Source organism: Zootoca vivipara, chromosome 12 (genome assembly GCF_965207765.1).
Source record: "Zootoca vivipara chromosome 12, rZooViv2.hap1.1, whole genome shotgun sequence".
Classification (NCBI taxonomy): domain Eukaryota; kingdom Metazoa; phylum Chordata; class Lepidosauria; order Squamata; family Lacertidae; genus Zootoca; species Zootoca vivipara.
The window spans coordinates 43,485,108-43,511,172 of record NC_142595.1 but is presented as its reverse complement, the minus strand read 5'-3'; the positions used below and the strand labels follow the sequence as shown (position 1 = coordinate 43,511,172).

The 26,065-nt window shown below is 42.3% G+C and overlaps 3 protein-coding genes across 4 annotated transcripts; all 3 read right to left on the bottom strand.

The window, feature by feature from the left end:
• Positions 1–1,089: 1,089 nt before the first annotated feature.
• On the bottom strand, positions 1,090–7,157 carry LOC148684054 (vomeronasal type-2 receptor 26-like). Its single transcript, XM_088654792.1, has 5 exons — positions 7,093–7,157; positions 5,809–6,100; positions 4,487–5,074; positions 2,102–2,329; positions 1,090–1,188 (listed from the first exon to the last, which is right to left on the bottom strand). Exons 1-5 carry the CDS (start codon positions 7,155–7,157, stop codon positions 1,090–1,092), a joined length of 1,272 nt encoding a protein of 423 aa, XP_088510918.1.
• Positions 7,158–10,696: 3,539 nt separating this feature from the next.
• LOC118095565 (vomeronasal type-2 receptor 26-like) lies at positions 10,697–19,965 on the bottom strand. Of its 2 annotated transcripts, XM_088654965.1 has the most exons (4): positions 19,138–19,965; positions 14,902–15,129; positions 12,291–12,417; positions 10,697–11,599 (listed from the first exon to the last, which is right to left on the bottom strand). In XM_088654965.1, the coding sequence occupies exons 1-4, from the start codon at positions 19,963–19,965 to the stop codon at positions 10,698–10,700; spliced, it is 2,085 nt and encodes a 694-aa protein (XP_088511091.1). In that variant the 3' UTR covers position 10,697. The 2 variants fall into 2 exon arrangements, 1 of the variants encoding a protein (XP_088511091.1); XR_015946526.1 differs by lacking the exons at positions 10,697–11,599; positions 12,291–12,417; positions 19,138–19,965 and adding an exon at positions 18,359–18,709 and having other exon boundaries at positions 14,993–15,129.
• Positions 19,966–20,560: 595 nt separating this feature from the next.
• On the bottom strand, positions 20,561–21,946 carry LOC148684053 (vomeronasal type-2 receptor 26-like). The gene is made up of 2 exons (XM_088654791.1): positions 21,771–21,946; positions 20,561–20,882 (listed from the first exon to the last, which is right to left on the bottom strand). Exons 1-2 carry the CDS (start codon positions 21,944–21,946, stop codon positions 20,561–20,563), a joined length of 498 nt encoding a protein of 165 aa, XP_088510917.1.
• Between the last annotated feature and the right edge of the window lie 4,119 nt (positions 21,947–26,065).

The window sequence follows — 26,065 nt, the reverse complement described above, 5'->3', positions numbered from 1 at the left end:
ATACGCAGCACCAATAAAAAGATAAAATGCAGAGCTGTGTAGAGTCGTTACTCTGAAGTAGCCCACTCCGGTCACTGTGACAGGTATGATAAGATAAAAGTGCACAAAGGTATTAAAAACCATATAATCAGAAATTCATTATTTAATGTTTGGGTTACATACAAGGATTTGTTAGAAAGAAAAACACCCAGGTGGATTTCACCGTTAGAGACTAAGGCATACAAAAGGCTAAACATGGAAGCCAGGTGGCCAAAATACAAAGATATTTTGTTACAAGAAGGAGGCCATTATAAGATGAAAGCATATGAACAGATGAAGGATGTTCTTAGTGATTGGCTCCAATATCATCAAATCAAAGAGGTTTTTAAGATCGATTAAAAAAATAGGTTTCCAAATGGAAGAATCCAAATTGGAAACACTGCTACTGGATTCAAAATCTAAAAATCTTTCTAAGATGTATAATTTACTGCTGGAGTGGCAAACAAAGGATGAGCAAACAAAATTGGTAATGATCGAATGGGCTAAAGATGTTGGGCATAATATAATGATTGAGGATTGGGAAAGGTTGTGGAAAAAATCTGTCAGGTTCACTGCATGTAATGTTTTGAAATAAAATGTTATAAAAATGATGTATAGGTGATATTTAACTCCAGTCAAATTAGCAAAGATGTATCACACACATGACAATAAGTGCTGGAAATGTAAAGCAGTGGAAGGAACATTTTAACATATGTGGTGGACTTGCCCCAAAATAAAAGACATCTGGGAAAGGATTTATAATGAATTGAAGAAAGTGTTTAAAAACACTTTTATAAAGAAACCAGAGGACTTTTTATTGGGGATAGTCAGGAATGAAATCCCAAAAAAGGACATCACATTCTTTTTATATGCCACAACAGCAGCTAGAATTTTGATAGTAAAATATTGGAAAACACATGAAATACCGACGGTGGAAGAGTGGCAGATGAAAATGATGGAATATATGGAATTAGCTGATCTAACCGGGAGGCTTCGCGACCAGGGAGAAAAATCAGTGGAAGAAGATTGGAAGAATTTTAAAGTTTATCTGAAGAAGAATAGTATTGTAATTTAATAGTAAGAAATGGATTTTGACGTATATACAATGCTGTAGTTTAAGATCTGGCTTGGTGGTAAAGGAAAATATGAAATACGATAGATAATGGTTTTCTTTGGAATTAAGAATAAGTACAATTTATATAAGGATAAAAGGATTATGAAGTAAAAATTGCTAAAGTGGATTAGCAGTGAATCGCAGTAAGGAGGATCCGAGGAAGTCGCAGTACAATGAGTAGATAAGAGGTTAAGAATATGAAATTTTGTATGCAAGGCATGATTTTGCAGCGGCTCCTCTTGGGTCTGGGCTCGTGGCAGGGCCAACCAGAGAAACTCCTGCAAATGCCCCTGCTTCTATCATTCCAATTCAACACTAGAGGCTCAGGTGGCAAGAGAAAAACTCTAGAAGATTCCAGTGTTTATTCACAATGATACAGTTAGCCTAGCATTCTATCTAACACCACAAAGTAGAGCGCTGCCTTGAACAAACAAACATTTTGGATGACACTCTATGATAGCCATTGGTCCTTCTTAGTTTAACATGTCTTTTTGGCATTTTGCTGTTTTTGAAGGAATGGTTCATTTTATATTTACTAAAAAAAAATTAGTTGCAGTGTTATTAGTAGTGGGCAGCAATTCCCTTTTCATCTCAAGTGGCAAAACTAGACATGCCCATTGAATAGTTTCTTTAAATGTTAGGGTTCCTTATTGTTTTACAGGATGTGTGCCACTTTAAAGGCCAGGGTGCATATCCTGACCTAGTTTTTACAGCTGTGATAGCAGGTGCTGATAAGTCACTGTAATTTGCTTTGTCAGCAATTGTGAATGGTATATGATGTGCTGTATGGGTGGGTGACTATTAAAGACACTATGTAAGATGTATGTTACAGGAGTTTTGTTATTAAACCATGCAAAGATATTTTTGGATCTCTTCAGTGATACCATCTGTGTGGTCTACACTGCACGCACTCTGTGGAATTTTGCTAATGCTCCAAAATGCCACCCCTATGTGCAGTGATTTCCTTACCTGAGTGAAGACTCTGGGCCATTGGAGTCTGTCCCCATTTATGGCGAGCTCTTTTCCAGGAGGGGCCTGAGGATCCAGCTTTCCCACTTTGACCCTGACATAGGAAGTATTTGGGAAAGTGACCAGGTTTGTAATATCAAATCCACCTGCTAATTCTCCATGTTCATTGAATGTAATTTCATCCCCAGCACTGTTGTTGAATGAGATCCTCTGCAGGCATGAGTGCAGCTAGGTGGAAAGAGAATCAAAAGGTCTATGAAGTGTTGTAATAGTCTAAGATAATTTAACAGATTTCCGGGAAGAATATAAGATCTTTTCCCCCAGGAGTTCATCACTTCAGTTCCCAGTGGAGGGGACCCAAATATCAGCAGGGAAATCGTGAATAAGTGTAAATCATGAGATATGCACATAAAGGCTGTAGACCTTTCAGAGTAGCCTTTGTTAAGACTCAAGCTATAGAAGGGATTTGAGATGATGGGCCAGAAAAGGGCCAGGAGCTTATTTTCTCAAGATATTATATTAATGCTAACATGGAAACATTTAGCTATGTACACTACTAAAAGAGACATAGCTGCCAAGTCTCCTGCTGAAAAATGCGGGATCAGCAGTGGTGCGGCACTGGAAGTCACTTCCACGCATGTCTGGACATGCATAGAAGCAACTTCCGGTGCCGGTGCTGCCTGATTTCCAGTGCCCAGACATGGGCAGAGCGGCACCCGAAATGGAGCCTCCCTGGCAGGTAGGAAATCTGGGGGATTTCCGGGATTTGTTTTGGGATAACAGCGGGATACAGATGAAAATCCGGGGGTTTCCCGCGAAAAACGGGAGACTTGGCAACTATGAAAAGAGAACATATATAAAATGATGTACAGATGATCCATCACCCCAGCCAAACTATCCATAATGTATAAAACGGCAAATAAGAACTGCTGGAAATGTGAAGTTAAGGAGGGAGACTTTTTCCACATGTGGTGGAAATGCAATAAAATCAAAAGATTCTGGAAAGACATTTACAATGAGCTCAATACAATCTTTACATATATTTTCAAAAACGTACCAGAGGCATGTAATTAAATATATGTAAATTGTAAAACAATGTGCAAAAGGAAGACAGAAGACGGGGGAAAGGAAGCCAGCTCTAAGGAACAAGAGAAATATAATTTGTAAACAGAAATTGCATCCTAGTATGTATAAAATTGAAAAACAATAAAAAGAAAAAAAAGAATTTTTTTTTAGCTATATCCCTCATGTTAGGATCTTGAGTTTATTAACTCAGGGCATCCATGATTTCTGTATGTGTGTAGCTATATGTTGCTCTGTATTAGTTACTGTGCATTTAGTCAAAGTATGCCCTCTTTGATAACCAACAAACCTGTTTTTGAGCAGTGTTGTGTGAGTATACGTTGCTGGGTAATAGGATTTATTTAGGACACACAGTAGAGCAGTGTGCAATTGTTCCCTCATATACAAGTCCTCGGGATCCAGGTGGCACTGTGGGTTAAACCACAGAGTCTAGGGCTTGCTGATAAGAAAATCAGCGGTTCGAATCCCTGCAATGGGGTGAGCTCCCATTGCTCAGTCCCAGCTCCTGCCCACATAGCAGTTCGGAAGCACATCAAAGTGCATGTAGACTGGCTACAAACTTTGCCACACCTCTAGATGCACTGGACTCTTCCACTAGCCATCACATATCTAACACAAGTGGAGGGCATCAGCTCTTGGCTACGGCATGTCACACCACAGGACATAAGAAGTGAGAGGGGCTTTGTTGAAGATACTTACAAAATATCCCTAGAATTCATGTTCTCCTAGAAGAAAGACAGCCTGCCCCTGAAAAAGAATCTTTACTTTAATGGAAGTCAGGCAGGGCAAATTCAAGGAAATATTTTCCAGAATCATAGGATCATATAAATGTAGTGTTGGATGGGATCACAATAAAATCAGCTAATGTTTATTTTGATGTATTAAGGTTTATAATTTTCCTTATTTACTTATAGAATATGAGTTGGCATTTATTTATATCAATGGAGTGTGCAATACTGAGCAGGTTATAAATAAAGACTTTGTAACAGGAAACCCTACCTGCCAAGGCTCTACATTCTGAAAAGAGAGTCTGTCTCCACCATTTATCCTTTTGCAGATGGCTTCAGATGAGCACCTAATATGTAAAGCTTGTGCCAAAGCATAGACAGCATTATAGATACTGTAGCTGTGGCCGGTCATGCTCATTTCAAAAAAAGGTGCAGGGAGGCTCTCCAGCAACTCCTCTCCAGTACATATACCCAAAATGCCTGCCATTGGAGAGGCTTCTGAAGGTGAGCAACTAAAGGCTTGTTCCCAGAAATTCTCGATAAAACCATCTGCATCTTGTCCAGAAGGCTTTACACCCTGCAGAAAGTCTGAGAATTCTTGAATCTCCTTGGAGTGAATCGTAATGGAGATAGCACCTTGCAGCATTCGTATATTAGGGTCCATAAGATTTCCTGGAACATTTGATATGAAATCTATTTGAGCTGCTGTAATCCATACTTTCCCTTCAGGTTCTTTCCTCACAGATTGATTAAGTATTAGCTGAAACATATTCCTTGCAATTATAACACTTGTAAGCCATATAATTGATGTACTTTCTCCATATATAACAACTGCATTTGCTTTGCTTTTCATGAAAGTTTGTGAGAAAATCTTTGTTTGATCCACCATATCAAGCACTTTACCAGTGAATTGCAGATAGTATTCCGTTCTTTCTGTGAATGCTGAACAGATTCCATTCTTCAGAAACATTGGTTCAATGGTCTGCAAGAATTGTTCACCAGCTTCATTAGCTGGAGTGATGAGCCCAACCCATTTCCATCTGAAATGCAGAAGTAACTGGATAATTCCCTTGTACTGGAGATCTTCATTGGGGACCATGCGATAAAAGGAAGCAAATTTGATGGGATCGTTTATGGCCAGTTCAAATGAACCATATGAAATCTGAAAAAGGAAATAGCCAAACCTTTCCAAGTGGAAACAAGAATTCACAACACATTTATCTGAATATAAATCCTGTATATCCCATATTTACTAATCTTTGTCAGCACCGACCCCTTTTTACATAGAAACAATATTGCTCATTGGTTTTTGTAGATATTAATTCCTAATATTTTGGGTGTCATCACAGCTGCATACTTGTACACATGGATTCTCTCCCAGAACAGGAGAGTGTTTGTCCTTGCACTGCCTTCAATAATGCTTGCAGGATTGAAATACAGTGGTACCTCTGGTTAAGAACTTAATTCGTTCCAAAGGTCCGTTCTTAACACGAAACTCTTCTTAACCTGAAACACCACTTTAGCTAATGGGACCTCCTGCTGCCTCCACGCCACTGGATAACAATTTCTGTTCTCATCCTGAAGAAAAGTTCTTAACACCTGAAGCATTTGTAACCCGAGGTACCACAGTAATATGAGCCCATCAAAATGCCCCATTTATCAAACTGGAACTTTTCGAATAATCCTCCACTAAATATATTAAACACATATCTTTGGGAATTTGGCACCCTCATAATAATTGGTTTATGCACATACTAACCCCTTCAAATATAACAATATATTGCAACTATGTCCCTTTTTTGACTTGATATTTATGAATCAACATCTTCCTAGTAGGAGTGTAGAGTGAACTACAGCATGAAATACCTATTTTTTCAAACCTCCAGTATATTGTACCTGTGGAATCTTGTAGAGACCTAAGACGTCTGCCATGGATGAGGAGGTGTCAGAGCTAAGTCCCCCAATGACTCCTACTACTTTTCTCTGAATGCCACATATGTAGTTGGGGACAAAGTGATGGGATTTAAAGAGCAGATCTAGAGTGTTTCGGTAGGTCATCCTTGAATCAGAATAGCTATCATAGATTTGGAATCCAAGAGTGGCATTGGGCAAGATCTTGGGATTCTCATTGATCTCATCAACAGCAAACACCAAGGCGAGGATGTGTTGGTAGAACTTTCTAATCACCCTACAAATAAAGTGTGTTAGTATTTTATAGAGAATTAAACAGTACCCAACATCTAGATGTGAAAGAATCAACCGCCTCTGTTGAATCTTATTGTAAATATTGAAACTGCTTTGTGCTCTTAGAATTAATGTTTGGATCTCTCTTCCATCTGAACCAGATTATTTAATAAATCTGAACCTATAGATTGAGAAGTGATCTTCAGGTAAGTAAGCTTCAGGTTTTTTAACCATATTCCTGTTTATCACTAGAAACAAGAACTGTGCCACATGGCTATGCTACAGTTATTCAAATCAGTTCTATATCCCATTTTCATTACGTAGCTGTCCCTAGCAATAGAAACTGCTATGAAATTAAAATAAAGGAATTTGCAGCTGCCATTTTAAATATGAAGAATGTCCAGTGATGAACTAGTAGTGATGATGGTAAAAGATTTTATCCAATTATTATTAAGTGCATCTAAAGCCCTAATTGTTTTCAATGTGCTTTAGACATGATTTTAATTTTATACCACCCTTCAACATTGCAGCCCAGTGCCTGGCTTAACCGGCTTTGAGGCAGTGCTCCCATGGCTCTGTGTCGGATGCATGCACACTGCTTGCATAACCTTAATTCTGCCTCCTTCACTGGGGAATTTCAGTGAGTTATCTATGCTTCATTGGAGGATGGAGAGATACCGTCCAACATGAAGCAGGTTGTAGTGTGTCTCCTCTTTACTCTGAGCCAAGAACAAAATATACATTTAAATACTTACCACTGTTTTTTAAAAAAATAAAATAAAATAATAATAATTTTCTCATAGCATTTTTTCCAAAGCAAAAGTACCTTCTAGATGGATATGAATGTATAGAGATTACAGGAAATAATCTTAAGGTCCATTTACTTACACTGGATTGCCAAGAAACAGGTGAGGTGGGTGTTGGAAGGAAATGCTGGGGAATACATAATGCATATGAGACCCTATCCCACCAATGATAAGGTCACCTGGTTCATACCACTCATGTGGAATATGTACAGGGTTATTTCTGCTGCAAACAACAGTGTGCACTTTGGGCACCATATTGGGAAGCAGCAGAAGCAGCAGCAACAACAACATCCTGATCCCAAATATCATTCTACTCTCCTTTGCCTCTATACAATATTGTTACTATCATTAGCCGGACTTGAAGAGGATGGATTTGGTGACAGCTGACTTTGACAATTCTGTTTTTAAAGGGGCAGGTATCCACTTTTACTGTTACCAAAAAATGCATTGAATGCTAAATAATATAGAGTGATTTAAAATCTGACCTATACAATGAAAGAGGGCAACTGAGTGAAATAACAGAGCCTGGCCTCCTCTCTCCTCCCTTACCATAGCTGTCAATGGAACCCTGGGGTGCTTTTAATCATTTCAGATTTCGTTTTTGATTCTTTATTTTTCATTGTGCCTTCTGGTGCTTTGCCAGGTGAACTGATTATAGTAATTTTAATAATTACAGGTCAGATAAAGTTTGGTGCAATGTTTTTGGCTCTATGGAGCATCAGCAATGGGAAGATTTCCGAAGTAAATATGTCTGTCACATCACAGAATCATAGATTAGGAAGAGTCTTCTAAGGTCATCAAGTCCTATCGGCTTGAGCTAATGCAGGACATCCAGAATGACAAACAAAAGAAAAACACCCCACATGTAGGGAGACAACCATCTTTCCCCCCAAAATTCCCCTGTCAAAATGTGTTTATGAGGTAGCCCACTGCATCATTTCCCCATTTGACTAATTTCCTACTGCTACTGGCCCTTACATTCTGTGACATATGTAACATCGATTACATTACTGAATCTTGGGAACAATGATCAATCAATCAATCAATCAAAACCTTTTTTGGCATCATCTAGAAACATTAAAAACAAATTGGCCAGTACAATCACGTCGCCATATCAGGGAACAATGATGGAAAGGTTCCAACCATATCAGGATATAGAGACGCTGGATAACACAGCCTAACTACTTGTTGTTTTGTTTATTAAAGATTTTCTTGATTTACAGAAATATGTGCAATAGAAGAAGACGGCTTCACCCCGGTATGGTTCCCCTTTATCACATACACAGCCCAACAAACAATGACAGAAACCCACAAATAGCATAGAAATCAATATGGCCAACCTGACCCGAAACACCCACCCACCCCACTCACAAATGAAACAAAGACCACCACAGCCAACCACAAATGAAAAATCACACCCTAGGCCAACCCCAACCACTCAACGCCTAACGACTTTTTGAAAGAGCACATATATACAGTTTGAAGTAGAGTGACATGCTTAGTAACAACTGTTCCATCTTCTGTTATTCTCATCAAAAAAATGATGAGATGAGCAGAGAAGGGAGGGTCATAGCTCACTAGCATCTTAGATGGCACAAAGGTTTTACATTCTCTGGGGAAGACATAGCTGATGAGCAGAAAGGTCTCAGACTATACACAATTTCCCCAGCCTAGTGCCTGTCTCCACTTCTTGCCTGATATTTCTTCCCAACAGCTACACATCATACAACCCAAACTGTCCAAATTCTTCCATAATTTGGACAGAGACTTGGTTGAGTGTAGTGCATGGCCCTGATATATGGAGCAATGCTTTCACTCAATATAAGGAAGCTTACAAAGTTCCCTTTCCCCATTTCTCTATCTGCAGTTTCCTACGCACCTCAACATCTGCTCAGGAGTTTAAGAATCTATTGGGAAAGTGGATGCAGCAAAAGTAGGGTAAGGGAAGGTGTAGGCATTCAGATTGTTGGATATGTTGGATTTCATCCATAGTTTCATTCATACACATATACTGCGATCTCTTCTGTCATTTATACTTTGCTCCGTATCAGCTTGTCTCTATTATTCCCAGTACGGGAATCCCAGTATGTTTCCAAGCACAATTCAAAGTGTTGGTGCTGAACTTTAAAGCCCTAAACGGCCTCGGTCCAGTATACCTGAAGGAGCCTCTCCTCCCCCATCATTCTGCCCGGACACTGAGGTCCAGCGCCGAGGGCCGCCTGGCGGTTCCCTCACTACAAGAAGCCAAGTTACAGGGAACCAGGCAGAGGGCCTTCTCGGTAGTGGCACCCACCCTGTGGAATGCCCTCCCACCAGAGGTCAAAGAGAACAACAATTAGCAGACCTTTAGAAGGAATCTCAAGACAGCCCTGTTCAGGGAAGCTTTTACTGTTTGATGGATTTCTGTATTTCAATATTTTGTTGGAAGCCGCCTAGAGTGGCTGGGGGAACCCGGCCAGATGGGCAGGGTATAAATAATAAATAATAAATTATTATTATTATTATTATTATTATTATTATTATTATTATTATTATTATTCAGTTCAGGCAGTATAAAAATAATGTAACATTTAGGGGGAAAGAGGGAAGGCAGTACTGGAAGCCAAGATGGAAAATCTCCACAGCCACCATGGATTTTCCTCTGGTGCTCAGAGTGAGCTATGGATATCATCCATAGTTTTTTCAAACACCTAATTCCAGTTCATCTGTTCCTCATATGCAATTATGCTGGGTATCAAGAACATAAATGATAAGACAATCTCTTCTGTTATTTTGATCATTTAGGGTAACTTCCGTTCGTGAAAAACCACAGTGAAATTACCCTGCTAACAAGTCTACAGAATCTAAATAATTAAATAACAAACTATACTGTTATTTTTATATGCCTGTTGTCTTTGTCCATGGAGTTTTCTTGGCAGGGATACTGGAGTGGCTTGCCAGTTCCTTCTCCAGGTGGATCACGTTTAGTCAAAACTCTCCACTATGACCTGTCCATCTTGGGTGGCCCTGCATGGCATAGCTCATAGCTTCTCTGAGTTATTCAAGCCCCTTCGCCACGACAAGGCATTGATCCATGAAGGGGCAAAATATGGTCTGAAGCTCAACATCAAAAAAACCAAGATCATGGCCACTGGTCCCATCACCTCCTGGCAAATAGAAGGGGAAGAAATGGAGGCAGTGAGAGATTTTACTTTCTTGGGCTCCTTGATCACTGCAGATGGTGACAGCAGTCACGAAATTAAAAGACGCCTGCTTCTTGGGAGAAAAGCAATGACAAACCTAGACAGCATCTTAAAAAGCAGAGACATCACCTTGCCGACAAAGGTCCGTATAGTTAAAGCTATGGTTTTCCCAGTAGTGATGTATGGAAGTGAGAGTTGGACCATAAAGAAGGCTGATCGCCGAAGAATTGATGCTTTTGAATTATGGTGCTGGAGGAGACTCTTGAGAGTCCCATGGACTGCAAGAAGATCAAACCTATCCATTCTTAAGGAAATCAGCCCTGAGTGCTCCCTGGAAGAACAGATCCTGAAGCTGAGGCTCCAATACTTTGGCCACCTCATGAGAAGAGAAGAATCCTTGGAAAAGACCCTGATGTTGGGAAAGATTGAGGGCACTAGGAGAAGGGGACGACAGAGGATAAGATGGTTGGACAGTGTTCTCGAAGCTACGAACATGAGTTTGACCAAACTGCGGGAGGCAGTGCAAGACAGGAGTGCCTGGCGTGCTATGGTCCATGGGGTCACGAAGAGTCGGACACGACTAAACGACTAAACAACAACAACATACTGTTATTTACATCTTTCTCCGTATCAACTGCTCTCTGTTATTCAGCTCAGGCCTCACCACAATAATGTAGCATTTAGGGGAAAAGATGCAACCCAGCAGCCCAGCACTGGAAGCCAGGATGGAGAAGATCTCCAAAGCCACCATGTATTTCCCTTTGGTGCTCAGATAAGTTGGAACAAACGAAAGCCAAACACTGCAAAAGACCAGCATGCTGAAGGTGATGAACTTGGCTTCATTGAAACTGTCAGGCAACTTCCTGGCTAAGAAGGCCACAGTGAAGCTGACAGTGGCCAGGAAGCCCATGTAGCCCAAAACACAATAGAACATGAGGATTGACCCTTCATTGCATAGTAATATAATTTCTTCAGTCATTGAGTGCATGTCGACATCTGGGAATGGGGGAGAGGTTGCCAGCCAGAAGAAACAGATTCCTACTTGAATCACAGAGCAGGAAAGGACAATGGAATAAGCCAGTTTTTTGCCTACCCATCTCCTGATCCTGGATCCTGGCTTGGTAGCCATGAATGCCAAAACCACTGAAATAGTCTTGGCCAAGATGCTAGAGAGGGCCACAGAGAAGACAATGCCAAAAGCCGTTTGTCGGAGTGGGCAGGTTGCCTTATTAGGCATTCCAATAAACATCAAGGAACAAAGGAAACACAAGAGGAGGGAGATTAGGAGAATGTAAGTGAGGCTTCTGTTATTGGCTTTGACGATGGCAGTGTTCCGGTGCTTAATGAAAATGCCAAGTACCACAGCTGTGATCAGAGAGAATAAAAGCACAGAGAAAGTTGAAACCATGGCCAAAGTTTCACCAAAGCCTAGGACATTTGGTTTCTTGGGAATGCACTCATTCTGCTCTTCATTTGGATATTGATCTGGAGGACATCTGGCACAGGTTTCCAACCCTAAAAAAACAAAAAAAAATTGTATGACTATTGGAAACAATCCAGAATATGCTTAAGAGTTGTTGTTGTTTTTTTAAAAAAATTCCTATTACTTATGACTTGTTGCATTTTAACAGAATTGGGGTGGAGCTACAGTAGTGGTTAACAACAATAAAATGCATTATTAAAATGTGTAAAACGAACAAAATGTCAAGAAGAAGAAGAAGAAGAAGAAGAAGAAGAAGAAGAAGAAGAAGAAGAAGAAGAAGAAGAAGAAGAAGAAGAAGAAGGGGTCCAAAAGTGCCTTGTTCTTAGAGAAAAGATCACCAGTTCTATTCCATGCCCCCTTCTCCAAACCTTTAATGTCGTCCAGGACAGAATGCATGTACCAATCTGATGTATTGTTGCATTGAATTGGACCGGGAGGAGCTGCATTAAACATTCGAGAATATTATATGCAGTAATGTTTAGAATATCAATGTACGTAGATACAGCGATGGAAAATTACAGATTAAACTCTCTTCCTCCTGGTATTCAATCTTGAAGGTTAAGATAATTTATTCATAGGGTCAGCTTTTACTGAGATTGAAGCGAAATTATTCTACTATTGTTAATAAACAATATAAATTGAGACCTGACAGAGCAAACCCCACTGCTGATATGCTCAGAATTTACTAAAATGTCTCTTATGTGCTAATATGGCATCTCTCACCCTTCTCATTTGAGAACATCCCACGAGGACATGGATCACAATCATAACAACAAAACTTCTTGCCCTCCTTCTTTTTCTTCTCATAACCAGGAAGGCAGTTGGCATTACATAAGGAAAGGGGTGGCACCTATCCAAAGAGACATGAAGAGGTTAAGATTGAGAAAATGTTTCAGGGATTCATCTAACATCAGGTGATCTATCAGTAAATAAGAGGGCCAAAAATGTTAAATGTAGGATCCATATATTCAATATAAGAAAAAGAATATCTTCATCCTCCATATAAAAGGAAATGGGAATGCTATTTAGCAAATATTGGGTTAACAATCCTGAAAGCAAAATGGATGTGGGCATTAAAACATTCCAAAAATGTTTATTAGTGTGAACCTGAAAGGGAACTATCTTACATCAATATTCCAATGGTACTTTACTTCATACGGAATTTATTTATTTATTTAGGCTGAAACTGGTGGCGCTGTGGGTTAAATCACTGAGCCTAGGGCTTGCCAATCAGAAGGTCGGCAGTTCGAATCCCCACGACAGGGTCAGTTCCCATTGCTTGGTCCCTGCTCCTGCCAAGCTAGCAGTTCGAAAGCATGTTAACGTGCATGTAGATAAATAGGTATTGCTACAGCGGGAAGGTAAACGGTCTTACTGTGCGCTGCTCTGGTTCTCCAGAAGTGGCATAGTCATGCTGGCCCCATGACATGGAAGCTGTACGCCGGCTCCCTTGGCCAATAATGCGAAATGAGTGCAACAAACCCACAGTCGGTAACGACTGGACCTAACGGTCAGGGGTCCCTTTACCTTTTAATACATATATTTTGAAGTTGTAAAATAATAATTCCTTTCTGGGCAGAAGTACTGAAGATTTCTTCTTTACAAGTCAACTGCTGTTGAACTTTACCTAGTGTTCTTTTTCTTTACAATATATATCCTCAAAGCAGGAGCAATCATATTGCCACTTTTAGTTCTAGTAAAACTGAGATCTGCTTGTGAGTATATTAATGCCTTCTATGTAGAGGTGTACCTAGGCTTCCTTGTGCCCTGTGCAAGGTGCTATTTTGGCATCAACACCATCCCTTGCACCATTGGCAAGGAGATACCAGTGCTTCCAAAGTCGGAAGAGACCATGGAACAGAACTTCTGAAACTTTGCTTGTCATCACCTTTTGTGCTCCCCCTTGGCAATCGGGGTTGGGTCTGCTCTGCTTCTCCTCCTGCCTTCCTTGGTCTGCCTGCCTGGCAATCTTCCTCCCGCGCTTTACATACCACCTGCCCACCTTCTATCTCTTGCAACTCCATCCACCATTCTCTCTCCCCCCCCCCCTCTGAGCTAAGCTTAGCACTCTACTGACACTTACAACAGTGCCAACAGCTAACTAGGGATGTGGAACTGCACAGCTCCTCTGATGGCCAACGCCAGTGGTGTCATGGGTCAGGAGTCAGCTTCCCCTGTGAGGAGCACCCTGAAGGAGGACAAGGTGAAGGGACTCCACCTGCTGCTGATCAGCCTTCTTGCTCCTGATGAGAACCTGCTGGCTCCAGCTTTCCAAAGCAGGGTTTCCATCCTCAGTCAGTTGCAGGAAACAACTTTTGTCATTCCTGACCAGACCTTGCTGCTTCTTGTTTCTTGTGACCTTTGACCCTTGGCTTTCTTGACCCCCAGATTGTCTGACTACATGAACTGAGATACTCCTGACCTTACGACTGGACTGGAGTGGAGCGTGTATATGGACTCTGCCTGCAGGCAAGTCCCCCCTGAGGTTTGGCTGGTTGGCTTGCTTCTCCCTCCACTGAGCTCTGCCATGGCTGGCAGCACAGGACTATGACAAGCACCTGGATTCCTCCACTGAGCCACTGAGAGGAGCCTGCATCCCTTGCCCTGCAGCCCATGGAGTACATGGATGGGCAGCCGGGCTCTAAGTCACTCCAAGCAAGGCATTATTCTGCAGGGGCTCCTCCTGGGTCTGGGCCCGTGGCATGGCCAACCTGAAAATCTCCTGCATATGCCCCGGCTTCTATCATTCCAATTCAACCCTAGAGTCTCAAGCGGCATTTGAAAAACTCTAATAGATTCCTGGGTTTATTCACAATGATACAGTTAGCCTAGCATTCTATCTAACCATAGCTGCCAAGTTATCCCTTTTTTACAGGGATTTTCCCTTATGCTGAATAGGCTTCCTCGCGAGAAAAGCGAAAACTTGGCAGCTATGTATCTAACCCTGAGCGTTGTTCAAGAGCGCTGCCATGAACAAACAAGCATGTTGGATGACACTCTCTGATAGCCATTGGTCCTTCTTAGTTTGACAGTGTCTTTTTTGGCATTTTGCTCTTTTTGAAGGAATGGTTCATTTTATATTTACTAAAAGAATTAATAGTAGCAGTGTTAGTAGAGGGCAGCAATTGTGCATGGTTTAATGATGTGCTGTATGGGTGGGTGACTATTATAGACACTATGTAAGATGTATGTTAGAGGAGTTTTGTTATTAAACCATGCAAATATATATTTGCATTTCTTCAGTGATTCCATCTGTGTGGTCTACTCTGCACGCACTCTGTCGCATTTTGCTAATGCCCCAAAATGCCACCCCTATGTGCAGTGATTTCCTTACCTGAGTGAAGACTCTGTGCCATTGGATTCTGTCCCCATTTATGGCGAGCTCTTTTCCAGGAGGGGCCTGAGGATCCAGCTTTCCTACTTTGACCCTGACATAGGAATTATTTGGGAAAGTGACCAGGTTGGTAATATCAAATCCACCTGCTAATTCTCCATGTTCATTGAATGTAATTTCATCCCCAACACTGTTGTTGAATGAGATCCTCTGCAGGCATGAGTGCAGCTAGGTGGAAAGAGAATCAAAAGGTCTATGAAGTGTTGTAATAGTCTAAGATAATTTAATAGTTTTCTGGGAAGAATATAAATTCTTTTCCTCCAGGAGTTCACCACTTCGGTTCCCAATGGAGGGGACCCAAATTTCAGCAGGGAAATCCTGTATCAGTGTAAACTCAACAGTCATGAGATGCTCACATAAATGCTGTAGACCTTTCAGAGTAGCCTTTGTTAAGATTCAAGCTATAGAAGGGATTTGAGATGATGGACAAGAAAAGGGCCAGGAGCTTACGTTCTCAAGATATTATATTAATGCAACAGTTAGCTATGTACACTACTAAAATGACATAGCTGCCAAGTCTCCCGCTAAAAAATGTGGGATCGCAGCGGCGCAGCGTAGAAGCAACTTCCGGTGCCGGTGCTGCCTTATTTCCAGTGCCCAGACATGGGCAGAGCAGCACCCAAATGGAGCCTCCCTGGCATGTAGGAAATCCGGGGAATTTCCAGGATTCTTTTCTATTCGGGATAACAGCGGGAAACTGATTAAAATCTGGGGGGTTCCCATGAAAAACGGGAGACTTGGCAGCTATGAAAAGAGAACATATATAAAATGATGTACAGATGGTCCATCACCCCAACCAAACTATCCATAATGTATAAAACAGCAAATAAGAAGTGCTGGAAATGTGAAGTTAAGGAGGGAGACTTTGTCCACATGTGGTAGAAATGCGATAAAATCCAAAGATTCTGGAAAGAGATTTACAATGAGCTCAATACAATCTTTAGATATACTTTCAAAAAAGTGCCAGAGGCATTTCTGCTGGGAATGTTTGGGGCAGACATTGAAAAAAATGATCAAAAATTCTTCCTCTATGGGACAACAGGGGCGAGAATTATACTGGCTTGGGTGTGGAAACAGAAACAAACACCCACAGTCGAGGAGTGGCAGCAGAAAATCATTGAGTATATGGAAATAGCTAATTTAACTGCAAAAATACGGCAGCAGGGCAATGAAACATCAAAAAGAAGGAGGTTTTTTTTTAGATTATATCAAGAAATCGTGTTAATAGAAATTTGTTATTCAAACCTCATAGCAGATTTTGAAAATTTTATTCATTATAATAAGGATAATAACATGGTAAAATACTATAAACAGACTTTATAATTTATGAATGGAATTCACAAACAATGTAGAACAGATTGATTTTTTTCTACAGAAACAGTGTGTAGAGATGTAATGAAATATATGTAAATTGTAAAACAATGCACAAAAGGAAGTGATGATATAAAGAAGATAGAGGAAAGGAAGGCAGCTGTAAGGAGCAAGAGAAATATAATTTGTAAATAGAAATTGTATCCTAGTATGTATAAAATTGAAAACCAATAAAAAGAAAAAGAAAAATATATTTAGCTACGGTATATCCCCCATGTTAGGATCTTGAGTTTATTAATTCAGGGCATCCATGATTTCTGTATGAGTGTAGCTATATGTTGCTCTGTATTAGTTACTGTGCATTTAGTCAAAGTATGCCCTCTTCTGATAACCAACAAACCTCTTTTTGAGCAATCTTGTGCGAGTATAGGTTCCTGGGTAATAGGGTTTATTTAGGACACACAGTAGAGCAGTGTGCAATTGTTCCCTCATATAAACGTCCTCACCTCTAAAGGAAATATGTTCTAGGTGGATACATGAAGGAGCTCCCACAGCATTCAATGGCAGACTGGCTACAACCTTTGCCACACCTCTAGATGTACTGGACTCAGGGCCGCTGCTAGGGTTTTTTGCGCCCTAGGCGAGATCACCTTCTGCCGCCCCACCCCCACACCAATCACAGATGACGGCTTCAAGAATAGGAGCTGGGTGTGCATACAGGTGTAGGGAAACCAAACAGATAAATGCACAGACATCCCAATCCCCTCTGTCGTTTACAACAGCAAGGGGGAAGCAATCTCATGGTGTTTTAAGCCACTAATGTGCCCAATAACTAACTCCAAAATACAGGCTGTTCCTCTCTCTCACACCTCTCCATGCTGTCCAGTTAGGAAACGCGAAAGACTCTTGGGTTTACTGAACTTAGGGACGGGTGGAGCGGGGTCTCTTTTTAGTTTGCAATGTTCACATCTTACTTCGAAAGTTGGGCTGGGCGGAGAACCTGGAGTCCAGTTGGGCCTGGGATAGCAGGATTCGAATCCCCACTCAGCCATGAAGCTCACTGGGGGACCTTGGGCCAGACACCATCTTTTAGCCTAACCTACCTAGCAGGGTTGTTGTGAGGATGAAATTGGGATGGTGATAGACATGTACACCACACTGAAATCCTTTGAATATAAGGTGGTATATAAATGTAATAAATAATAATAAGCAAAGTGCAAGCTGCCCCCAAGAACTTTGCAGCCCCCTGGCTCCCCTCTCCACCATGGCTTGGGGCGCAACTCCACATCTTCCCCAGCCCTCCTTGCTCCCCCCCCGTCTTTCTCTGTGCCCTCGGCTTGATCCTTCTCCCGGCCCGCAAGAGCGCTGGGCGGGGCGACTCGCGCCTTCCTCGGGCCAGTGTCACAAGAGGGAGAGTGCTGTCCTTCATCTTTGTGCAGCCATTATTCATACTGGGCAACTTAATTAACAACACGCTGGGCTGGAAGCCCTCCCGCCTGGGTGCCGCGCAAGGAAGATGTGCCCAGCAGCGCAGTCTCCAGCAGCAGCTGCTGTAGCAGCCAAAGCACAAAGGGCGACACTCGGCTCTGCTCCTGTGCAGCCTTCCAGCCGCTGTGGCCTCATAAACCCACCAGGTTCGTGCACAGACTCTGAGCCTGGGAGCCACTCGCAGTTTCGCTCCACCCCACCGTCCTCATGCCACCCTTCAGCTGCCGAGGTGTTGCAGGAGCAGCTGCGGCGAGAAGGAGGAGGAGGAGCAAGGGCGGGGAGCGACGCCTGCGGAGCGCAACCAGAAAAAGCCCTGGGGAGGCCGACTGGGCACACCCCACCCGTGCGGGTGCCCTGTGCTCTTACCGAAAGCCATGCGCCCGGAAGAGGTGCGCGATTGCGGCGGGGTAGCCCAGGTCGGCGGGCGAGGAGCCGCTTGCCCGAAAGGGGCATTCGAGAGAGGCGAACTACTGCGCCCTCGCCCTTCCTTCCTGCCTTCCTCCCCCCCCACCCCGTTATCACAAATCTTCCCACAGAAAGTGGAAAGTTTACCGAAGGGATGAACGGGAGTGTGTGGTGTTTTCCTCACAATATTTACCTTTTGAGTTCGGCATTCCCACCCGCCGCGCTGTGCCCTCCAGCTTCCCGCCGTGCTCTCTGGCTCCCCGCCGCGCATGGCCTTGCTGCAGGGCGTGACGAGGAGCTGGAGGGAGGGCGCGGCGCAGTGGGGAACTCTCACCACTCCGGGAGGCGGGAGAGGAACCCGGAAGGCAGCCCTCCTGAGAGAACTTTGCACGCTGCTGCCCGGAGGAGAGCCTGCCTACAGCTGCGCCTCGCTCACCTTTCACGGCTGCTGCAATCCCTTCCAAGCGCAGGAGGAGGAGTGGGGTGTGGATGGGCGGCCAGCGTTTTGGGGGGCTCCGAGGACGGGGCGCTGCCGCTGCAGGGACAAAGGGCAGCAGCAGCAGCCGAGGCACCGGGGCTCGCTTGGAACTGAGCGGCCGAAGAAGCGCTGCCTCGTTCGGCATCCCTCACTCCCCTTCCACGATCCAGTGGAGCCCTCCCCGGGCGGCGGCGGGCGGCGGGCAGGCTGGCCAGCGCCCCCTCCATTTCAGTGCTCTAGGCAACGACCTAGCTCGCCTAAATGGAGGCGCCGGCCCTGACTGGAGTCTTCCACAAGCCATCACATATCCAACACAAGTGGAGGGAAGCGTTGGAAGGGATCACAATAAAATCAGTTAATGTTTGTTTTGATATATTAAGGTTTATTATTTTCCTTATTTACTTATACAATATGGGTTGGCATTTATTTATATCAATGGAGTGTGCAATACTGAGCAGGTTATAAAGTAAAGACTTTGTAACAGGAAACCCTACCTGCCAAGGCTCTACATTCTGAGGAAAGAGTCTGTTTCCACCCTTTATCCTTTTGCAGGTGGCTTCAGGTGAGCAAGTAATACGTAAGGCCTGTGCCAGAGCATAGACAGCATTATAGATACTGTAGCTGTGGCCGGTCATGCTCATTTCAAAAAACGGTGCAGGGAGGTTCTCCAGCAACTCCTCTCCAGTACATGTATCCAAAATGCCTGCCATTGGAGAGGCTTCTGAAGGTGAGCAACTAAAGGCTTGTTCCCAGAAATTCTCGATAAAACCATCTGCATCTTGTCCAGAAGGCTTTACACCCTGCAGAAAGTCTGAGAAGTCTTGAATCTCCTTGGAGTGAATCGTAATGGAGATAGCACCTTGGAGCATTTGTATATTAGGGTCCATAAGTTTTCCTAACATATTTGATATGAAATCTATTTGAGCTGCTGTAATCCATACTTTCCCTTCAGGTTCTTTCCTCACAGATGGATGAAGTATTAGCTGAATCATATTCCTTGCAATAATAGTATATATAAGCCACACAATAGATGTACTTTCTCCATATATAACAACTGCATTTGCTTTGCTTTTCATGAAAGTTTGTGAGAAAAACTTTGATTGATCTACCATATCAAACACGTTACCGGAGAATTGCACATAGTATTCTGTTCTTTCTGTGAACGCTGAACAGATTCCATTCTGGAAAAGCATTGGTTCAATGGTCTGCAAGAATTGTTCTCCAGCTTCATTAGCTGCAGTGATGAACCCAACCCATTTCCATCTGAAATGCAGAAGTAACTGGATAATTCCCTTGTACTGAAGATCTTCATTGGGGACCATGCGATAAAAGGAGGGAAATTTGATGGGATCATTTATGGCCAGTTCAAATGAACCGTATGAAATCTGAAAAAGGAAATAGCCAAACCTTTCCAAGTGGAAACAAGAATTCACAACACACTCATTTATCTGAATATAAGTCCTGTATATCCCATATTTATTAATCTTTGACAGCACTGACCCCTTTTTACATAGAAACAATATTGCTCATATGTTTTTGTAGATATTAATTCCTAATATATTTGGAGTCATCACAGCTGCATACTTGTACACATGGATACTCTCCCAGAACAGGAGAACTTTTGTCCTTGCACTGCCTTCAACAATAATGCTTGCAGGATTTAAATACAGTGGTACCTCTGGTTAAGATCTTAATTTATTCCCAAGGTCCATTCTAAACATGAAACTCTTCTTAACCTGAAACACCACTTTTGCACATTAAACACATAATCTTTGGCAACTTAGCGCTCTCATAATAGTTGGTTTATGCACATACTAACCCCTTCAAATATAACAGTATATTGCTACCATGTCCCATTTTCGACTTGATTCAACAGCTTCCCAGTAGGAGTGTAGAGTGAACTACAGCATGAAATACCTATTTTTTGAAACCTCCATTATATTGTACCTGTGGAATCTTGTAGAGACCTAAGGCGTCTGCCATGGATGAGGAGGTGTCAGAGCTAAGTCCCCCAATGACCCCAACTACATTTTTCTGAATGCCACATATGTAGTTGGGGACAAAGTGATGGGATTTAAAGAGCAGATCCAGAGTGGTTCGGTAGGTCATCCTTGAATCAAAATAGCTATCATAGATGTGGAATCCAAGAGTGGCATTGGGTAAGATCTTGGGATTCTCATTGATCTCATCAACAGCAAACACCAAGGCGAGGATGTGTTGGTAGAACTTTCTAACCACCCTACAAATAAAGTGTGTTATTATTTTATAGAGAATTAAACAGTACCCAACATCTAGATGTGAGAGATTCAACCACCTCTGTTATATCTTATTGTAAATATTGAAACTGCTTTGTGCTCTTAGAATTGATGTTTGTATCTCTCTTCCATCTGAACCAGATTTTTAAAATATATCTGAACCTATAGATTGAGAACAGATATTCACTTACTAAGCTTCAGGTTTTTTTTAACCATATTCCTGTTTGTTCACTAGAAACAAGAACTGCGCCACATGGCTATGCTACCGTTATTGAAATCAGTTCTATATCCCATTGTCAGTACCTAGCTGTCCCTAGCAATAGAAACTGCTATGAAATTAAAATAAAGGAATTTGCAGCTGCCATTTTGAATATGAAGAATGAGTGATGAGCTAGTAGTGATGATGGTGAAAGGGATTTCATCGAATTATTATTAAGTGCATCTAAAGCCCTAATTGTTTTCAATGTGCTTTAGACATGATTTCAATTTTATACCATCCTTCAACATTGCAGCCCAGTGCCTGGCTTAACCGGCTTTGAGGCAGTGCTCCCATGGCTCTGTGTCGGATGCATGCACACTGCTTGCATAACCTTAATTCTGCCTCCTTCACTGGGGAATTTCAGTGAGTTATCTATGCTTCATTGGAGGATGGAGAGATACCGTCCAACATGAAGCAGGTTGTAGTGTGTCTCCTCTTTACTCTGAGCCAAGAATAAAATATACATTTAAATACTTACCACTGTTTTTAAAAAATAAATAAAAAAAATAATAATAATTTTCTCATAGCATTTTTCCCCAAAGCAAAAGTACCTTCTAGATGGATATGAATGTATACAGATTAAAGGAAATAATCTTAAGGTCCATTTACTTACACTGGATTGCCAAGAAAGGGGTGAGGTGGGTGTTTATGGAAGGAAATGCTGGGGAATACATAATGGATATGGGACCCTATCCCACCAATGATAAGGTCACCTGGTTCATACCACTCATGTGGAATATGAACAGGGTTATTTCTGCTGCAAACAACAGTGTGCACTTTGGGCACCATACTGGGAAGCAGCAGAAGCAGCAGCAACAACAACATCCTGATCCCAAATAACATTCTACTCTCCTTTGCCTCTCTACAATATTGTTACTATCATTAGCCTGACTTGAACAGGATGGAGTTGGTGACAGCCGACTTTGGCAATTCTGTTCTTAAAGGGGCAGGTATCCACTTTGACTGTTACCAAAAAATGCATTGAATGCTAAATAATATAGAGTGATTTGAAACCTGACCTATACAATGAAAGAGGGAAACTGAGTGAAATAACAGAGCCTGGCCTCCTCTCTCCCCCCTTACCATAGCTGTCAATGGAACCCTGGGGTGCTTTTAATCATTTCAGATTTCGTTTTTGATTCCTTATTTTCATTGTGCCTTCTGGTGCTTTACCAGGTGAACTGATTATAGTAATTTTAATAATTACAAGTCTGATAAAGCTTTGTGCAATGTTTTTGGCTCAATGGAGCATCAGCAATGGGAAGATTTCCGAAGTAAGCATATCTGTCACATCACAGAATCATAGATTAGGAAGAGTCTTCCAAGGTCATCAAGTCCTATAGGCTTGAGCTAATGCAGGACATCCAGAATTACGAACAAAAAGAAAAACACCCCACCTGTGTTTAGAAGGGAGCCAACTGCATCCTTTCCCCATTTGTCTAATTTCTTACTGCTACTGGCCCTTACAGTCTCTGACATATGTAACATCGAATACATTTACTGAATCTTGGAAACAATGATCAAGCAAGCAAGCAAGCAAGCAAGCAAAACCTTTATTGGCATCATCTAGGAACATTAAAAACAAATTGGGCAGTACCATCAGGTCGCTATATCAGGGAACAATGATGGAAAGGGTCCAACCATATCAGGATATAGAGACCCGGGGTAACACAGCCCAGGGCAGTCTGGAGCAGGTTGGGCGCCCTGGCGCTGAGACGCGCAGATCGCTCTTACGACCCCGCCCTCGCAGCGTCCCACCCGGTTTCTGCCTCCCAGCCCGGCGCCCTGCCACCCCGCACCAGCGGGACCTTACCTAGAGCCGGCCTGACACAGCCTAACTACTTGTTTTTTTTAATTAAAGATTTTCTTGATTTACAGAAATATGTGCAATAGAAGAAGACGGCTTCACCCTGGTATGGTTCCCCTTTATCACATACACAGCCCAACAAGACAATGACAAAAACCCATGAATAGCATAGAAATCTATATGGCCAACCTGACCCGAAACACCCACCCACCCCACTCACAAATGAAACAAAGACCACCACAGCCAACCACAAATGAAAAATCACACCCTAGGCCAACCCCAACCTCTCAACGCCTAACTACTTTTTGAAAGAGCACATATATACAGTTTGAAGTAGAGTGACATGCTTAGTAACAACTGTGCCGGGACTTCCGGTTTGTCGCCCGATCTGGCCCGGCGGGGTTTGTCTCGAGCGCTGAGACAGCCCGGCTTTGCTGAGGGGGGGGGGGAAGGCTGCGAAAGCGCCGCAGCGCCCCAAAAGAGTTCCAGATAGAGAGTTCTGGAAACAAAGCTCCAGCGGTGCCCCATTTTTTAGCGACTCCCCGATCCTTTGGTGAGCTCTAATAAGAGCCCCGGAGTGAAAGGGTTGTAGTCGCGGGGGCCATTTTGGTGGGCGGCAGATTCTTCCAAATTAGCAGATTTGGAAAAATTGGAACCCGTGAGTAAAGCTTCAATATATTACATTATGATATTGGATTACAATTTGGCAAACGGGAGTAAGGGAAAAAACGGAAGCCACCTTCTCCCACTGATTGATTTAAGAAGCAGTGTAACAAAAAGGGAGACCAGTGCCGACGAAAAGCAGTATACTATCTGAATTCCTTCAGAGACTATTTTAAAGAATTACCTCCGGAGGCAGGGTACAGGGGGGAGAGTTATTTCAAGGTTAATATTCCCTGCACTTCAAGAAAGGGATAGCCTCTCTCCACCCCGAAATCGGCAGCCCGGAGAGGACAGTAAGCTGTTTGCGAAGATGGATGTTAACAAGGATTTGATACTTAAAAACTCTTTGACGGACTGTTTGAAACAATTTTAAAGTTGAAGTTATATATTGCGGATTATATACAGTTTCCAGTTTGTATTTGTGACAATATATGTCTTTTATAACCATCGCCTGGCTTTCAAGCCTCACTCCACCCACAGTAAGCTGGAAAAATGGCAACGAAAGAACATATATCAGCGTTCAAGGACAAAGTGATAAGACTCTTATGGGAACTCAGAATAGAGACGCACAAGACTCAGCAACAACTGTTGGAAATAAACCAAGACTTACAGGAGCTCAGAGAACGGGACTTACCAAATGAAAAGAAGCAAGATTTGCAAAAAGAGGATTTGGTTAAAGAAAGAACACAAGAATTACAGGAAAAGGTCTTAACTGGAAAAAGGGTACAGGATGGGAAATGGCTGTATGATCTGAGCGACGGGAAAAAGGAAAATCAAAAGAATAAAGATGGATCACAGGAGTCAACAATGCAAGAGTCACAGGAGAGACAGAACACCCATGAGAAAAATGGACGGCAAAGAAGAAAAGGAGACTGGGGAGGGGGAGATAGAGGAGTTTGGATTTTGAATCAGGTTAGGAAGGGGGTGGGTTGAAGGAAGATTGAATATTTAAATATTCAGGATAGACAAAAAGGACTGATAACTGGACTGACGACTTTGGAACTTGCTGGACTGGAAGGGAAAGGCCGTGACCGGGGAGGGGAGGGGATGATAACGATGTTTAAAAATTTGTGAAAGTAAGAATAATAAAGAGGTTCTTTGGAGGGGGGAAAAAGATAGGCTGGTCAAAAAAAAAAGGTAATGAGTAGATTTGATTATGAAAAGATTCGGAAATATAAATTTAGTTTGATTAAGAGGATTTAAAAATTGGGATAGCTTTTATAATATAAGGTATTTTTTCTTTTTTTCTGTAGTAATAGAATGGGATTAAGAATACTGCTAATTAAGAATTGAAAATGGAAGTCGGGATAGGGGGGAGGTTTGGGGAAGTCCTTTTTTCTTTTGTTTTTTCTTTTTATTCCTTTTTAGTTTTTAGTTTTATTTTTTCCTTTATTTTTTCTTTTATTTTCTTTTTTAGGGGGATCCCTCCATTTTTTTCTCTGTTTTGGTTTTCTCTTTTTCTTTTCTTTTCTTTTTTCTCTCTTTTTTTCTTCTGTTTGGAAATTGGTTGGACGGATGCCCCCCCTTCGTTCTCTCTCTTAGAGCCTCTCGGTGGCGGGGGGGGCCCTGGGGTGGGGAGGGAGGGGTGGGGGAGAAATTCAACTACAAAAGGAAACACTGCCGGCTGCCTGTCTTTCGGGAGTCCCTCTGGTGGGAGGAGAGGGCTCTGGGAGGGTGGGCGGAAGCCAGTGGTAAATATGTTATGTAGTAGTTCTTTTGTATGCCTGTCTATTTTCCTTTTTTCTTTCTATATTATAAAATCAATAAAATATAATCTAAAAAAAAAAAAAAGTAACAACTGTGCCATCGTCTGTTATTCTCATCAAAAAAAATGATGAGATGAGCAGAGAAGGGAGGGTCATAGCTCACTAGCATCTTAGATGGCACAAGGCTTTAACATTCTCTGGGGAAGACATAGCTGATGAGCAGAAAGGTCTCAGGCTATACACAATTTCCCCAGGCTAGTGCCTGTCTCCACTTCTTGCCTGATATTACTTCCCAACAGCAACACATCATACAACCCAAACTGTCCAAATTCTTCCATAATTTGGACAGAGACTTGGTTGAGTGTACTGCATGGCCCTGATATATGGAGCAATACTTTCACTCAATATAAGGCAGCTTACAAAGTGTCCTTTCCCCTTTTCTCTATCTGCAGTTTCCTACGCACCTCAACATCTGCTCAGGAGTTTAAGAATCTATTGGGGAAGTGGATACAGCAAAAGTAGGGTAAGGGAAGTTGTAGGCATTCAGATTGTTGGATATGTTGGATTTCATCCATAGTTTCATTCATACACATAATCCCAGTTCATATCCACCTCATATGTAACTATGATGGATACGAAGAACATAAATGATATGGCAATCTCTTCTGTTATTTTGACCTCCACATCTGACACTGGCCAAAAAGGTAACAGAGCCTAACTCCCAACATATAC

Coding starts and splice junctions, on each gene's coding strand:
- LOC148684054 (XM_088654792.1), bottom strand. CDS start 7,157: ATGGTGCCCAAAGTGCACACTGTTGTTTGCAGCAGAAATAACCCTGTA. Junction 6,101..7,092: donor GTACATATTCCACATGAGTG/GTATGAACCAGG, acceptor CTTTATTTGTAG/GGTGATTAGAAAGTTCTACC. Junction 5,075..5,808: donor GTCTCTACAAGATTCCACAG/GTACAATATACT, acceptor TTCCTTTTTCAG/ATTTCATATGGTTCATTTGA.
- LOC118095565 (XM_088654965.1), bottom strand. CDS start 19,965: ATGGTCCCCAATGAAGATCTTCAGTACAAGGGAATTATCCAGTTACTT. Junction 15,130..19,137: donor AGAATGTAGAGCCTTGGCAG/GTAGGGTTTCCT, acceptor CTTTCCACCTAG/CTGCACTCATGCCTGCAGAG. Junction 11,600..12,290: donor GATGTTCTCAAATGAGAAGG/GTGAGAGATGCC, acceptor TTGTTTTTTTAG/GGTTGGAAACCTGTGCCAGA.
- LOC148684053 (XM_088654791.1), bottom strand. CDS start 21,946: ATGGTGCCCAAAGTGCACACTGTTGTTTGCAGCAGAAATAACCCTGTT. Junction 20,883..21,770: donor CCCTTTCTTGGCAATCCAGT/GTAAGTAAATGG, acceptor CTTTATTTGTAG/GGTGGTTAGAAAGTTCTACC.